This window comes from Harmonia axyridis, chromosome X, assembly GCF_914767665.1.
Source record: "Harmonia axyridis chromosome X, icHarAxyr1.1, whole genome shotgun sequence".
Taxonomy (NCBI): domain Eukaryota; kingdom Metazoa; phylum Arthropoda; class Insecta; order Coleoptera; family Coccinellidae; genus Harmonia; species Harmonia axyridis.
This window is the reverse complement of record NC_059508.1, coordinates 18,676,112-18,688,657: the sequence shown is the minus strand read 5'-3', so window position 1 is coordinate 18,688,657 and position 12,546 is coordinate 18,676,112. Positions and strand designations below refer to the sequence as shown.

General features: G+C 45.6%; 4 protein-coding genes across 4 annotated transcripts; all 4 read right to left on the bottom strand.

The window, feature by feature from the left end:
- Positions 1 to 3,576: 3,576 nt before the first annotated feature.
- LOC123686563 lies at positions 3,577 to 4,158 on the bottom strand. The gene is made up of 2 exons (XM_045626791.1): positions 4,024 to 4,158; positions 3,577 to 3,969 (listed from the first exon to the last, which is right to left on the bottom strand). The coding sequence occupies exons 1-2, from the start codon at positions 4,156 to 4,158 to the stop codon at positions 3,577 to 3,579; spliced, it is 528 nt and encodes a 175-aa protein (XP_045482747.1).
- Positions 4,159 to 5,124: 966 nt separating this feature from the next.
- LOC123686562 lies at positions 5,125 to 6,447 on the bottom strand. The gene has a single exon (XM_045626790.1). It carries the CDS (start codon positions 6,445 to 6,447, stop codon positions 5,125 to 5,127), a length of 1,323 nt encoding a protein of 440 aa, XP_045482746.1.
- Positions 6,448 to 6,712: 265 nt separating this feature from the next.
- On the bottom strand, positions 6,713 to 7,450 carry LOC123686561. The gene has a single exon (XM_045626788.1). It carries the CDS (start codon positions 7,448 to 7,450, stop codon positions 6,713 to 6,715), a length of 738 nt encoding a protein of 245 aa, XP_045482744.1.
- A 3,257-nt stretch (positions 7,451 to 10,707) lies between these two features.
- Positions 10,708 to 11,689, bottom strand: LOC123685953. The gene has a single exon (XM_045625854.1). The coding sequence runs from the start codon at positions 11,623 to 11,625 to the stop codon at positions 10,876 to 10,878; it is 750 nt and encodes a 249-aa protein (XP_045481810.1). The 5' UTR covers positions 11,626 to 11,689; the 3' UTR covers positions 10,708 to 10,875.
- Positions 11,690 to 12,546: the final 857 nt, after the last annotated feature.

Sequence of the window (12,546 nt, the reverse complement as noted above, 5' to 3'; positions counted from 1 at the left end):
GCCTCCAGAAGATCCTCATAAACACCATCACCACTTTCGCCCTCCATTTCCATCAGTCTTCTTGTGAACTCATGTGTGTTCAGATATATTTTCTTGTATCCTTTTTTTGGCTTTTTTATTTTGACGTCTATTTTGAAATTTATTTGTCCGTGGTGTGTGTACGGATTTTATGTCTAATTTTCCACCCGAGGATCCGCCTTGCCACGGCTTCGGAGCTCAACGTCACGTCTATGTGGCTTCTGGAGGACCCTCGCTCGAAGGTATGTTCGCCGTTATTACTGGGGATCCAAGCCAACTGGGAGAGCCATTCTTCTACATATTCCCCTCTCGAATCCGAATGAGGTGAGCCCCACATCTGCGACTTTGCATTTATATCCCCCATTATTATTGACGATCTTCCATTTCTTGATGCGCTTTCAAATACTTTGTCTATCCTTTGTTTGAATTCGTTCAGCTGTATGTTTGGGGAGATGTAAATGGCGTGTATATATAATTCGTGTAGCTTCATTCTTATGTAACCGTCTTGTCGGCTCACGTCGTCTATCTCCAGTTTATCATTCAGAATTGCTATTGCTACATTCTCTTCTTTGTCCGTGAACCATCCTCTACTTCTGCTTGTTTTCTTATTTGGCTCGGATATTGTGATTAAGTCTACTTCATTTTTCATAGCCTCCGCCCATTCCAGGTCATGGGCGGCTCTGCCTCTCCCTAAGTTTAGTTGGAGTAGGTGGAGGCCTTTTGCTGGTAGGGCTCTTCTGATCGTTTCCATTCATCATACTCTCTGGAATGCGAGTACCTTCTAACACACACATACATACAATAGGTAAAATAATAAATTAGAATATAGATAAAATGATAAAATCTTGTATAAATAAAATCATCCGGTGTATAAATAAAATAATAAATTAAGGTATAGATAAAGTCATTAAAATTTTTGGTTGTATAAATAAAACTTGCGCTTGTATAAATAAAACTTGTATAAATAACATAATAAATTAATATGAGGTTAAAATTTTGTGCAGCTGTATAAATAAAACAATAAATTACTACACCGTTAGAACAATGTAAAAGTGTATCTACAAAGCAATATAAAATTTCTTGGACAAAACATTCGGTGGTGTTTATATAAAATAGCGATTTTTCGCATGTTGTGGAGTTCTCCGCAGATAGTAAGCCTTTTATTGACTTCGCAGAAACCCATAGGTACAAATGCGTTCTACAGCCGCCCTCTGTCAGTTTTTCTCTTCTCTTTACCACAGCCTTCGCTAGCTGTTCTATGACCTTGAACTTTGCACGTTAGACAGTACGGTTTCTGCGCACAATCTTTAACCATATGGTCTTCACTGGTGCAATTTCTACATTTTTTGCTTCTATCCTCAGATTTGCACTCTTTTGCCATATGTCCAGGTTCCCAGCACCTGTTACATCTTGCAATTATCTTTCTCTCCCGTATGTCCGCTATTGAGAAGCCTATTTTAACTTTCCTCATTTCTATGAGTTTTTCTATTACATCTTCATTCGCTATGATTGTGGCGGCTTGTCTACCCCCTCTTAACGGTCGCAGCGCTTTAACCTCCACTCCATCAGTGTCGGGTTGTTTTTCCAGAACTTCATGAAGTCTGTCTTGGATTTGTTTTTCCCCCACGTCTATATCAATTCCATATAGATTTGCAGACATTTTCTGTTTGCCTCCTGCGTACAATCTTCACCTTTGTGTCCTTTATGTTTTCTCTTATTTTTTTATAAATATTATCTGTCTCTTTGCTGTTTTTTTTAATTTCGAGGAGCAGATGTCCTTCCCTCGTTTCCCTCACCCCATTTATTTCAGTTTTGGGGGTGTGTTCGTCTCCGATTTGTTTCTTCAGGTTTGTAACCATTTGTGCGTAGGTGAACTGATCATTCTTTTCAATCACGACCGCTTCGGTTTCGTGTACCTTTCTTGTAGGTTTTTGTCTTCTGGGTACTATGTTTTCATGTAGAACCACTTCTCCTTCAAAATCGTAGAATGCACACTCTAATATTCTTCTTTTTATCTCAACTTCCATGTCGTTTATTATCCCTACGTGTAGTTCTCTTATCTCACCGCCGAAGAGAAACTTAACTTAACTTAACTTAACCTTTTTTTTTTTTTTTTGGCCCTGAGGCAGGGGGAAAGCATCATGCCTTCTCCACGCGGGCTCTTGCGTGGATTTGTGCGGGACTCTAACCTCGCTAAAACCCCCTCCTCTTTTATGTCTCTCCGAGCACACTGGAATTAAGCTCCTTGCTCACGCGGTCAGTGTGCTCAGGTTTAATGGTTGTTACGTTCATCTCTGCTGTTTCTCCCTGTCCTGCCTTTCCTTTCGACTCATTATCTCCGTCACATAATCGTAAATAGCGTTCCATCTCCTCTTTTCCTCCAGCATACAGGGTACAACCTCCCTCACGTCTGTTATTTAACCGATATGTTCTTCCAGCTTTTCCCTTTCCTTCCTCCACCTCTCGCAGCTTGCGTATACGTGCTCAGGGCTGTCCTGGACACTGCATACCGCACACATATCGTCCACCGTCTTCCCAATTCTCTTGGTGTATGTGCTAAACGAGCCGTGGCCTGTGAGGAACTGGGTAAAGAAATACCCAGTCCTCTTATGCCCACATTCCACCCAATCACGAATATCCGGGATCAATATCTTCGTCCATCCCGCCTTCACCTGACTTCCCGCCCATCTATCCTGCCATTTATCATACGTCCTCCTCCTCGCCATTCTCCTATTTCCCTCCAATCTTGTTCCCACCTTGAATAGGTAACAGACCTCCGCAACCATCAGATCAATCGGCGGGTATCCCGATATCACCTGGGACGCCTCGTCCGAGGTCGTTCGATATGCCGAGATGACCCTGAGCAACCCCCTCCTCTGCACAGAAAGGAGCTGTCCTCTATACTTCTCCCTCTTCATAGCCTCTCTCCAAACCGGGGCCGCATAGGCTATCACGCTATGGAGCACAGTGCACAATGTTCTTTTTTTGTAATACGAGGGACCTCCCACATTAGGCAGCAACCTCCTCATCGCCTCCACCTTCTTCCCAGCCTTCTCCACCACGTGGGCGATATGTAATCCGAAGGTCATGCCCGAATCCCATACCACCCCCAGGTAGGTCAGACTCCTCGATGGCGTGATTTCCCTGCCCAATATACTCAGCCTGATGTGTCCCCTCTTCCTTGGCCCTTTAATGACCATGCATTCCGTCTTTTGCGGCGCCACTTTCTCTTCCAGTAGCATCTGCCAGCACATGGTCCTGGTCGCCTGACACATGCGCAGTGTACCTTAACCTTTTTTTTTTTGGGCACTGAATAGGGGGAAAGCTAATGCCTTCTCCAGCGGCGGGCCAGAAGATGTTACGTTGCCGCTGGATTTGTGTGGGACTCTCACCTCACTAAAACCCCCTCCTCTTTACTCAACTTTGGTGTCTCTGTAACCACCGGAAAAGACTCTTCAGGTCCATACATCGGATGGTCACTCGCCCCTTCGTTCTTGCTCCCACTACTTTGTCCCTTTCAGGCATCTCATGTTTCGTCACCACTATCCGTCCCTCTCTCTATCCTCTCTCCTTTCTCCTCATTATCCCGGCTATATAGCTGTACAGTATATTCCAGCTCTCAGGTGTTTCCAGCATTCTTGTTATGATCTCCTCAATCGGTGGTAGTGTGCCCAGTTCCTTCCTGACTTCTTCCCTCTCCGTATTCCATCTCTTACATGCCTGGTATGTGTGTTCTGGGCTATCCGGTACTTTGCACTCTATGCACTTATCATCTGGTATTTTCCTTATTCTTTTCGTATATGTTCCGAATGAACCGTGGCCTGTGAGGAACTGTGTAAAAAAATATCCGGTACGTTTATGTGTGCTTTCCAGCCATGCTTCTATTTTGGATATCAGCCTCTTAGTCCAGTCCGCCTTTCCATGCTCCCTTGTCCACCTTTCCTGCCACCTCTATATCGTTCTTTTACGGGCAATTCTCCTCGTTCCTTCCAACCTTCCTCCAACCGTAAAGAGGAAGCATCTTTCGGCCAACATCAGGTCAATTGGTGGAAAACCCGCGATGAGCTGTACCGCCTCCGCTGACACCGTCCTGTAAGCTGACGATACCCTCAACAGACTCTTCCTCTGTATGGAAATCATCTTTTGATGGTTTACCTGCTGCTTGATGGCCGCTCTCCACACCGGTGCCGCGTACAGCACTATACTGTGGGTGATCCCGCACAGCAGTCACCGCTTTCCATAGCTGGGCCCTCCTATATTTGGCATCAACCTCGATACTGCCGCTAGTTTTTCCGCGGCCTTTTTCGTGCTGAAATCCACATGTCCGGAAAAGTTCAGATTTCTCCGTAGTACCACCCCCAGGTACCTTATTTCCTTGACGGCCCCTATGTCCTCCCCCAGAGCATTCAGCCTGAAATCACTCGTATTCCTGGGCCCCTTCATCACCAGTACTTCGGTCTTATGCACCGCTATCTCCAAACCTCTCGATCTCATCCATCCAGCCGCCTTCGACACTGTCGCTTCTGCTCTTTCCCTTACCTCTAGCTCATTCTTTCCCTCCACCACGTAGAGCAGATCATCCGCATACGCTATCGCCTCGACACCTGTCCCATAGTTGATCCTCAACACCCCGTCATACTCCACATTCCACAAACCTGGTCCCTTGATGGATCCCTGGGGTACACCTTTGGTGCATTTATAGTTGATGCAGCCTGATTTGATACTCCGCTCTGTGAAGTATGACTCCACGCATTTCAGCAAATACGGACTTATTTCTGCCTCGCGCAGTCCCTCTATTATATACTTCCAGCTGGCGGTGTTGAAAGCATTTTTTACATCTATCGTAATGACCACGCACCATCTACTGTTTGACCTCTCTACAGCGTTCTTAAGGGAGATCAAAGCCGTGGTGGTTGACCTTCCTTTACGGAAACCGTGCTGGCTATCGGATATCGATCCCCTACCCTCCAGTTCCTCCTCAAGTCTATTCCATAGCAGTCTCTCGAAAAGTTTTCCCATAGTGTTGAGCCGACAGATCGGTCGGAAGCTTGAGGCTTCATTCAGGTCCTTTCCTTTTTTTGGGAGGAGCACCACCCTTGCCTCTTTTCATCTCTTCGGGAATTCCTGTTTTCGGAGTAGCTCATTGAACATTTCCAGCATTTTCACTGGAGCTATTTCGTGCGCCATCTTTAGCACCTCCGTCGTTAGGCCATCTGGACCTGGTGCCTTTCCGTTTTTCATCGCGTTTATAGCGATTTTCAGCTCCTGATTAGAAAAAACTGAGGGCACTTCGCATATTGCATGCGTTTTCCTGAATCCTTCATTGGTGTTTGAGAAAAGTTTTTTTATTATTTCCCTTCTCCTTTTGGTCGGCAATTTGTATGATAGGGCTCCACTTTGCAGGTGCCTCGTCACTATCCGGTACCCTTCTCCCCATATATCCGCTTCTAACTCTTCGAGTAGGCTTTTGCAATGCTGTCTTTTTGATCTTCTTATTTCCCTCTTCATCTTGTCCCTCTCGCTCCTCATCTGCTCCGCCACTTCTCTTTTCTCGCCTCTTCCCGCTCTGTTTGCCCTAGTGTATACTCTTCTTAGATTCTTATACTTATTTCTGCTCTCCGCTATGACCTCGTTCCACCAGAATGGCTTTTTGGATGTTGAGCCTCTCTCTGCGCTCAAAGACGTGTTATACGCCTTGAGGATTTTCTCGTATACATCTCCTCCTTTCTCCCAATCGATGTTTTTTAAGGCTGTGGCGAATTTCTCCTTTTCCAGGAAAACTTTATTGGCCGCATCTTGTCTCGTTCTACCTCCCACCTTTATTTCCATCGAAATGGTCCCATGATATGTAAATGGATTATCGAAGTGTATCTGCCACTTCTTCATCTTTCTCAGCACCTCCTCTGCCGCAATTGCCACGTCAATATGGCTCTTGGGATTTCCTCTTTCGAAGGTGTGTTCCCCACTGTTTGCTGTTCCCCACGCCATTTGTGCCATCCACTCTTCTAGGTATTGGCCTCTTTCGTCCGTGGTCGGTGAACCCCATATTTGGGATTTTGAATTGAGATCCCCGGTAACCATGGACTTCTTTGGGTTTCGCGATGCTTTATCCATAACTTTGTCTACTATCTCCTTGAATTTCTGCACCGTTATGTTCGGGGATATGTATACCACGAACAATTCTATTCCCTCCAACGATACCTGAATGTAGCTACTTCCCGTCACAATTTTATTCACTTCCACCTGTCTGTTACATATTCTCACTGCTACATCTCCTCTCTTATCCATATGCCATCCTTCCTGTTGACATATCTTTCTGTTCGGTTCCGATATCGCGAGAATATCTACATTGTTCCCTATTGCATCCTTCCATGCCACGTCGTGGGCCGCTCTGGCCCTTTCCAAATTCATCTGCAGAATACGCAACATTTTGATGCTTCATGCTCCTCCCGCTTTCCATTTGACACAACACATTTTACACTGAAATATATAAAATAATAAATTATTATGTACAAGGTTAAAATCCAACATTCAATGTATGTAAATATGGTGTATAGGGCCGAATATATTAATTTGCACAGTACACACAAACATATCACAGTTATTCTTCTGGTACACGCCCTCTGGGTTCTATACGCGTACCCCTTGGGAGGTATCTTTGACGACGTCATCCTCTCAGATATTACGCGCGTCTTTAGGCCTGCTTTGGTTCTTTTGCCCTTTCCTTCTCGCATCTCTGGCTAGCTGTCCGGTGTCCTTCCTTCTCACAATTGAGGCAATACGGATTGTGTTTGCAGTCTTTCACTCTATGGTCTTCTTTGGTGCAATTTCTGCATTTTTTACTCCTGTCCTCCTTGGAGCACTCCCTCGCTATATGCCCTATTTCCCAGCATCTGTTGCACCTGACTATTATGTTTCTTTCTCTTATATCTTCCATCGAGAAACCGATTTTGACCCTCTTTATCTGTATTAGTTTTTTAATTATTTCTTCGCTGGCTATGATAGTGGCTGCTTGTCTGCCTTCCGTCAAAGGCCTTAGTGCCTTTATAGTTATTTCGTCTCTCTGACATGACGCGGTCTCTTTAAGTGTGTCCTCTATCTGTGCTTCATTGGCGTCTATGTCCAAACCATAAATGTTTGCAGAGGCTTTTTGCCTTCCTCCCGTATACTTCTTAACATTCTGTTCCTTCATGTTATCTTTTATTGTCTGGTATACTCTTTCCGTTTCTTTGCTACCCTTCCTAATTTCTAAGAGGAGATGTCCATCCTTCGTCTCCCTTATTCCATTTATTTCGTTCTTCAGGTCATTCTTGTTTCCTATCTGTTTTTTCAGGTTTGTGACCATCTGGGCATACGTCACCTGTTCGTTTTTTTCAACAATTACCGCATTTGTTTCATGTACCTTCTTTGCTTTCTTTCCCACTGCGGCCATTCTCTCGTGCAGTATAACTTCTCCCTCGTAGTCGTAGAAAGCACAATCTAGTATTTTTTTTTTATTTCAACTTTCATTTCATTCATGACCGCTATATGCACTTTTTTTATTTCCTCTTTTATTAAGTTGTCTTTTATTTTTTTGCACATCTTATACAGTGCTGTGTTTCGGTCTGCCTCTTCAGGTAACCCTGCGAGATGTATATTTTAGTTCAGTTATTACCTTTCCATCTATTTCTGCGTGTCCCTCCATTCTATGGGTTATTATTTCACTTTCCTTGAGCTTCCCCTCCCTTATATATTCTATCATGCGCCTAGAACTACCTATAAGCGGCTTTATTAGCTTTAGTTCCTTCATTTGTCCATGTGGCGCCATTACTGCAATGTTACCGTCTTTTACCTCTGTCAGGCTATTTCCGTCCACCTTCACCTGGTAGGCTTCGTCTGGCCAGCTCCTTGATACTACCCTTTCCAAATCCAGCGAGGTCATATTCTCCATAAGGTTTTCCCTTATTTCGACTACCGTCAACTACTGTTTAATATCTGCCTCATCTACCTGGCAGCCAAAATCTCTACTTTCTACTGGCAGTACTGCTCAGTGGGCTTCCGTCACTTCTCCTTCTACCATGTTCTTGATGGCTGTCAGTTCCTTTCTACTTTCCTCTTTCATATTTTTCTCCGTGTCCATGACCCTGCTCAGACCTTCTGCGACTTTGTTCAACACTGTGATGATACCGGCGTATCTATCGCTATTCATACTCACGTTTAGGGAGCTCTCTATTCTTTTTCTTTTCTGAGATCCCGTTACCAGCCAGCTAATTATGTCTTCTTCCCCTGGTGAGAATGGGTCAGTCTCAGACTCTGGCGTTTCCGGTATTTCCATGTTTTTCCCAGCCTCCTCTGTGCTATATTCCTCTGCCAATACCTTCTCCTGGTTTTCCTTTTTTTTTCTGCTCCACTAGGCGGAGTCCTCATTACTTTTCCTGACTTTGCAAAGACATTTTCTTCGTCCTCCTTGACTTTCTCTTTACTTCCATCCCCCGTGCTCTCACGTGGTATCCCTCCAGTAGCAATATAAGCTACCTCTTCCTGGAGTGAAAGAGGAGCTACGCGGTAGCTGGATGACGGTTGAGTTCGGCCCGCGCGATCGCCTCCCCCAACCGGGCCTGGGGTATCCCTCCCCTGCGCCGTAGACTTTTTCTCCTTCTTTGGTGCCTTATTTCATAATAAAGTATGGGGGCAGTGCCACGCACACATCCCCCCGTCCTTGAGCTGCCAGGTCATTGCCGATTATGCGTCCTCGGGAAAGTATGGGAAGATAGGGATTTCTCCTAGCCCTCGGTAAACCTAATAGCGTCGGGGGAAAAACCTGGAAACGGCACTGCCGCCTTTTGGGATTTTGGGAAGGTATGAGAGGACTGGGGTTTGTCCTGCCATTTGGAAATCGGGTTGGGTTGGGTTGGGTCAGTCTCTGTTTCACCGCTCCTCTTGCATCTTGTCAACATGGGTGGTGACCCTGCCAGGAACCGGAGTTCCAGTTGCAAAAATTCAAGACTTCCTGCAGTTACGTTCAAGCCCTCACACCACGTCAAGGTGCTGACCCCAGTGAGGAAGTGTAACTTAACCTAACTTAACTCAACTTAACTTAACTTAACTTAACTTAACTTAACTTAACTTAACTTAACTTTTTTTTTTTTTTTTTTTTTAGGGGGAAAGCTAATGCCTTCTCTAGCGGCGGGCCAGAAGATGTTACGTTGCCGCTGGATTTGTGTGGGACTCTCACCTCACTAAAACCCCCTCCTCTTTCCCCGGGTATCATCGCCACTTGGAAATAGGCTATAAAGCCCGTGCATCAAGTGCGTAACCCGGTTTGTTCCATTTCATGTTCTTGTGAACACACAGTGTTTCTCACTATTATTCTTGATTGGTTCTTTCTGCGCGCTGTGTCATTCTGTCCTCCAACTCCTTCCTTGTCATAACCCTCACCACATAATTGTATATCTCCTTCCATACTTCCTCGTCCTCCAACATCCTAGGGATCATCTCCTCTATCGTCGGCAAAAATCCGAGATTCTCCACCATCTCTAATCTTTCGCTGTCCCACCTGGCACACTCCACGAACATGTGCTCAGTACTATCCCTTATATTGCATCCCATGCACAGATCTGTTGTGGACTTCCCTATTCTGTACGTGAAGGACCAGTAAGAGCCGTGACCCGTAAGGAATTGAGAGAAGAAATAGCAAGTTCTTTTGTGTTTACATTCTGTCCATTGTTCTATGTTGGCTATCAATCTTTTGGTCCAGGTCGCCCTTTCGGTGTTACTCTCCCATCTCTGTTGCCATCTACTGTTTGTCCTTCTTCGAGCCATTCTTCTCATTCCCTCCGTGCGTCCTCCCACCTTGTATAGGAAGCACCTCTCTTTCACCATGAGGTCCACCGGCGGAAAACCCGCGATCACCTGCGCCGCCTCCGCCGACACCGTCCGATACGCAGATATCGCTCTCAGAAGTCCCTTTCTCTGCACTGAGATTAGTTTTCTGCTGTGCGTTTCGATCTCGATTACCTCTCTCCATACTGGGGATGCGTACAGGACGATGCTGTGAATGATACCGCACAGCAGCCTCCGCTTGACATAAGCTGGTCGGCCAATATTTGGCATGATCCTCTGCAACTGTGCACACTTTGCCTCGGCCTTTTCAATCATATATCTCACATGTGCTGAAAATTTCATGTTTCTCCCGAGTATCACTCCCAGGTATTTTAAACTCGGACTTGCTTCCACCCTAGTGCCCTCCACGGTTATCTCAATCGTCTTCTTGTTCCTTGGTGCTCTCATAATTGCCATTACTGTCTTCTGGGGCGCGATCTCCAACCCTCTTTTCTTCATCCACATCACCGCCAAACTCATTGTCCTCTCCGCTCTGCTTTTCACCTCATTCTCATCTTTCCCCTCCACCAGAAATAGGAGATCATCCGCATACGCCACTGCGGTTACTTTCTCGTCGTATGGCTCTCTGAGAACTCCATCGTACATCACATTCCATAGAACTGGTCCCATCACGGATCCCTGGGGGACCCCCATCGCACACCTGTGTTTCACACTTCCTTATTTGACTTAACTTAACTTAACTCAACTTAACTTAACTTAACTTAACTTAACTTAACTTAACTTAACTTATCTTAACTTAACTTAACTTAACTTAACTTAACTTAACTTAACTTAACTTTTTTTTTTTTTTTTTTTTTTGCCCTGAGGTAGGGGGAAAGCTAATGCCTTCTCCAGCGGCGGGCCAGAAGATGTTACGTTGCCGCTGGATTTGTGTGGGACTCTCACCTCACTAAAACCCCCTCCCCTTTTAAAATATAGCGAGAACCACCGGAAAAAATGAGCATCTTTGCTCTTACATCGGTGGCCTCCTATGCACTATGGACCGGCTTGTTGTTCCCTCCTTCGGTCTTCCTCTTCCTTCCTCTTCATTATGTTCGTGATATATTCATACATGACGGTCCACGTTTTTTTACTTTCGGTCATCTCTGTAATTAGCGAGTTTATGTCTGGGAGTCTTTGTAGTTGACTCCTCACCCAGCTCCTTTCCTCTTCCCATCTTACACATGTCCCATATACGTGTTCTGGGTCGTCGGTCATACCACACCTCTGGCACTGGTCGCTTTCTGTTTTTTTGATCCTTTTTGTGTACGTACCGAACGACCCGTGTCCAGTCAGGAACTGGGTGAAGTAGTAACCGGTCCTCCTGTGTTCGCAGGCCATCCACCCCTCCAGGTCACCTATCAGGGTGCGGGTCCATCCTGCCGTTCTGCTTTCTGCTTCCCACCTCGTTTGCCACATTCTTATGGTTCTCTTTTTCGCCATCCTCCTATTTCCCGGTAACCTGGAGCCTATCTTGTACAGGAAGCACGTTTCCGCGAATATCAGGTCTATTGGTGGATAGCCCGCGATCACCTGTACAGCCTCCGCTGAGACCGTCCTATACGCGCACACCACTCTGAGCAAACCCCTTCTCTGCATTTTCACCAATTCTAGCTTTTGTTTATCTCTTTTTATTGCTGCTCTCCACACAGGGGCTGCATACAGTAGTACACTGTGCAGTATTGTGCACAGCACTCTTCTCTTAAAATAACTAGGTCCCCCTATGTTTGGGAGCAGCCGCCTCATAGTTTCCACCTTCTGGTCTGCCTTTTCTGCCAGATACTTTATGTTTGCAGAGAAGGTAAGTTTCTCATCGAACACCACACCCAGGTACGTTATAGATGGTGAAGATACTATTTCATTTCCGTACACTTGCACTTTTACTCCTCTTCTGTTTCTGGGCCCTCTCACCACGATCATTTCGGTTTTATGTGCCGCTACCTCTAGTCCTTTCGACGCCATCCAGGTTGAGACCAGCTTAATTGTACGGACGATTTTTTCATTTAACCGTTCCTCTCGATCCTCTTCTACCATCAGCAGAAGATCGTCCGCGTATGCTATGGCCTCAACACCCTCCTCATACTGGAGGGTAAGGACATCATCGTACATTACGTCCCACAGTCTGGGCCCTTTTACCGAGCCCTGTGGGACTCCCATGGTGCACCTTCTTTCCACTTTCCCCGCCTCCACCCAGCGGTCTCTGAAATAGTCCTCCACCATCTCAACCAGATATTCAGCACAGTTCACATTTCTCAATTTGTCCACTATGTGATGCCATCTCGCCGTGTTAAAAGCATTTTTAACATCTATCGTTAGCATTACCAACCACTTTCTTCTTGAGCTTTCAATCCTTGACTTCACGCTGAGCATGGCTGATACCGTTGATCTCCTCTTTACGAAACCGTGTTGGTTGTCCGATATTGCCCGCCTGTCTTCCAGTTCCTCGTCTAATCTATTTGTTATCATCTTTTCGAAGACTTTCCCCATTGTATTCAAAAGACAGATGGGCCTAAATGATGAAGACAGCTCGGGATCCTTTCCTTTTTTCGGTATCAGCACCACTCTCGCTCTTTTCCATTTCCGGGGGAAGACTCTATTGTCGAGCAGCTCATTAAACATTTGGAGCATCCTTTCCGGAATCACGCTGTGAACTATCTTTAGGCACTC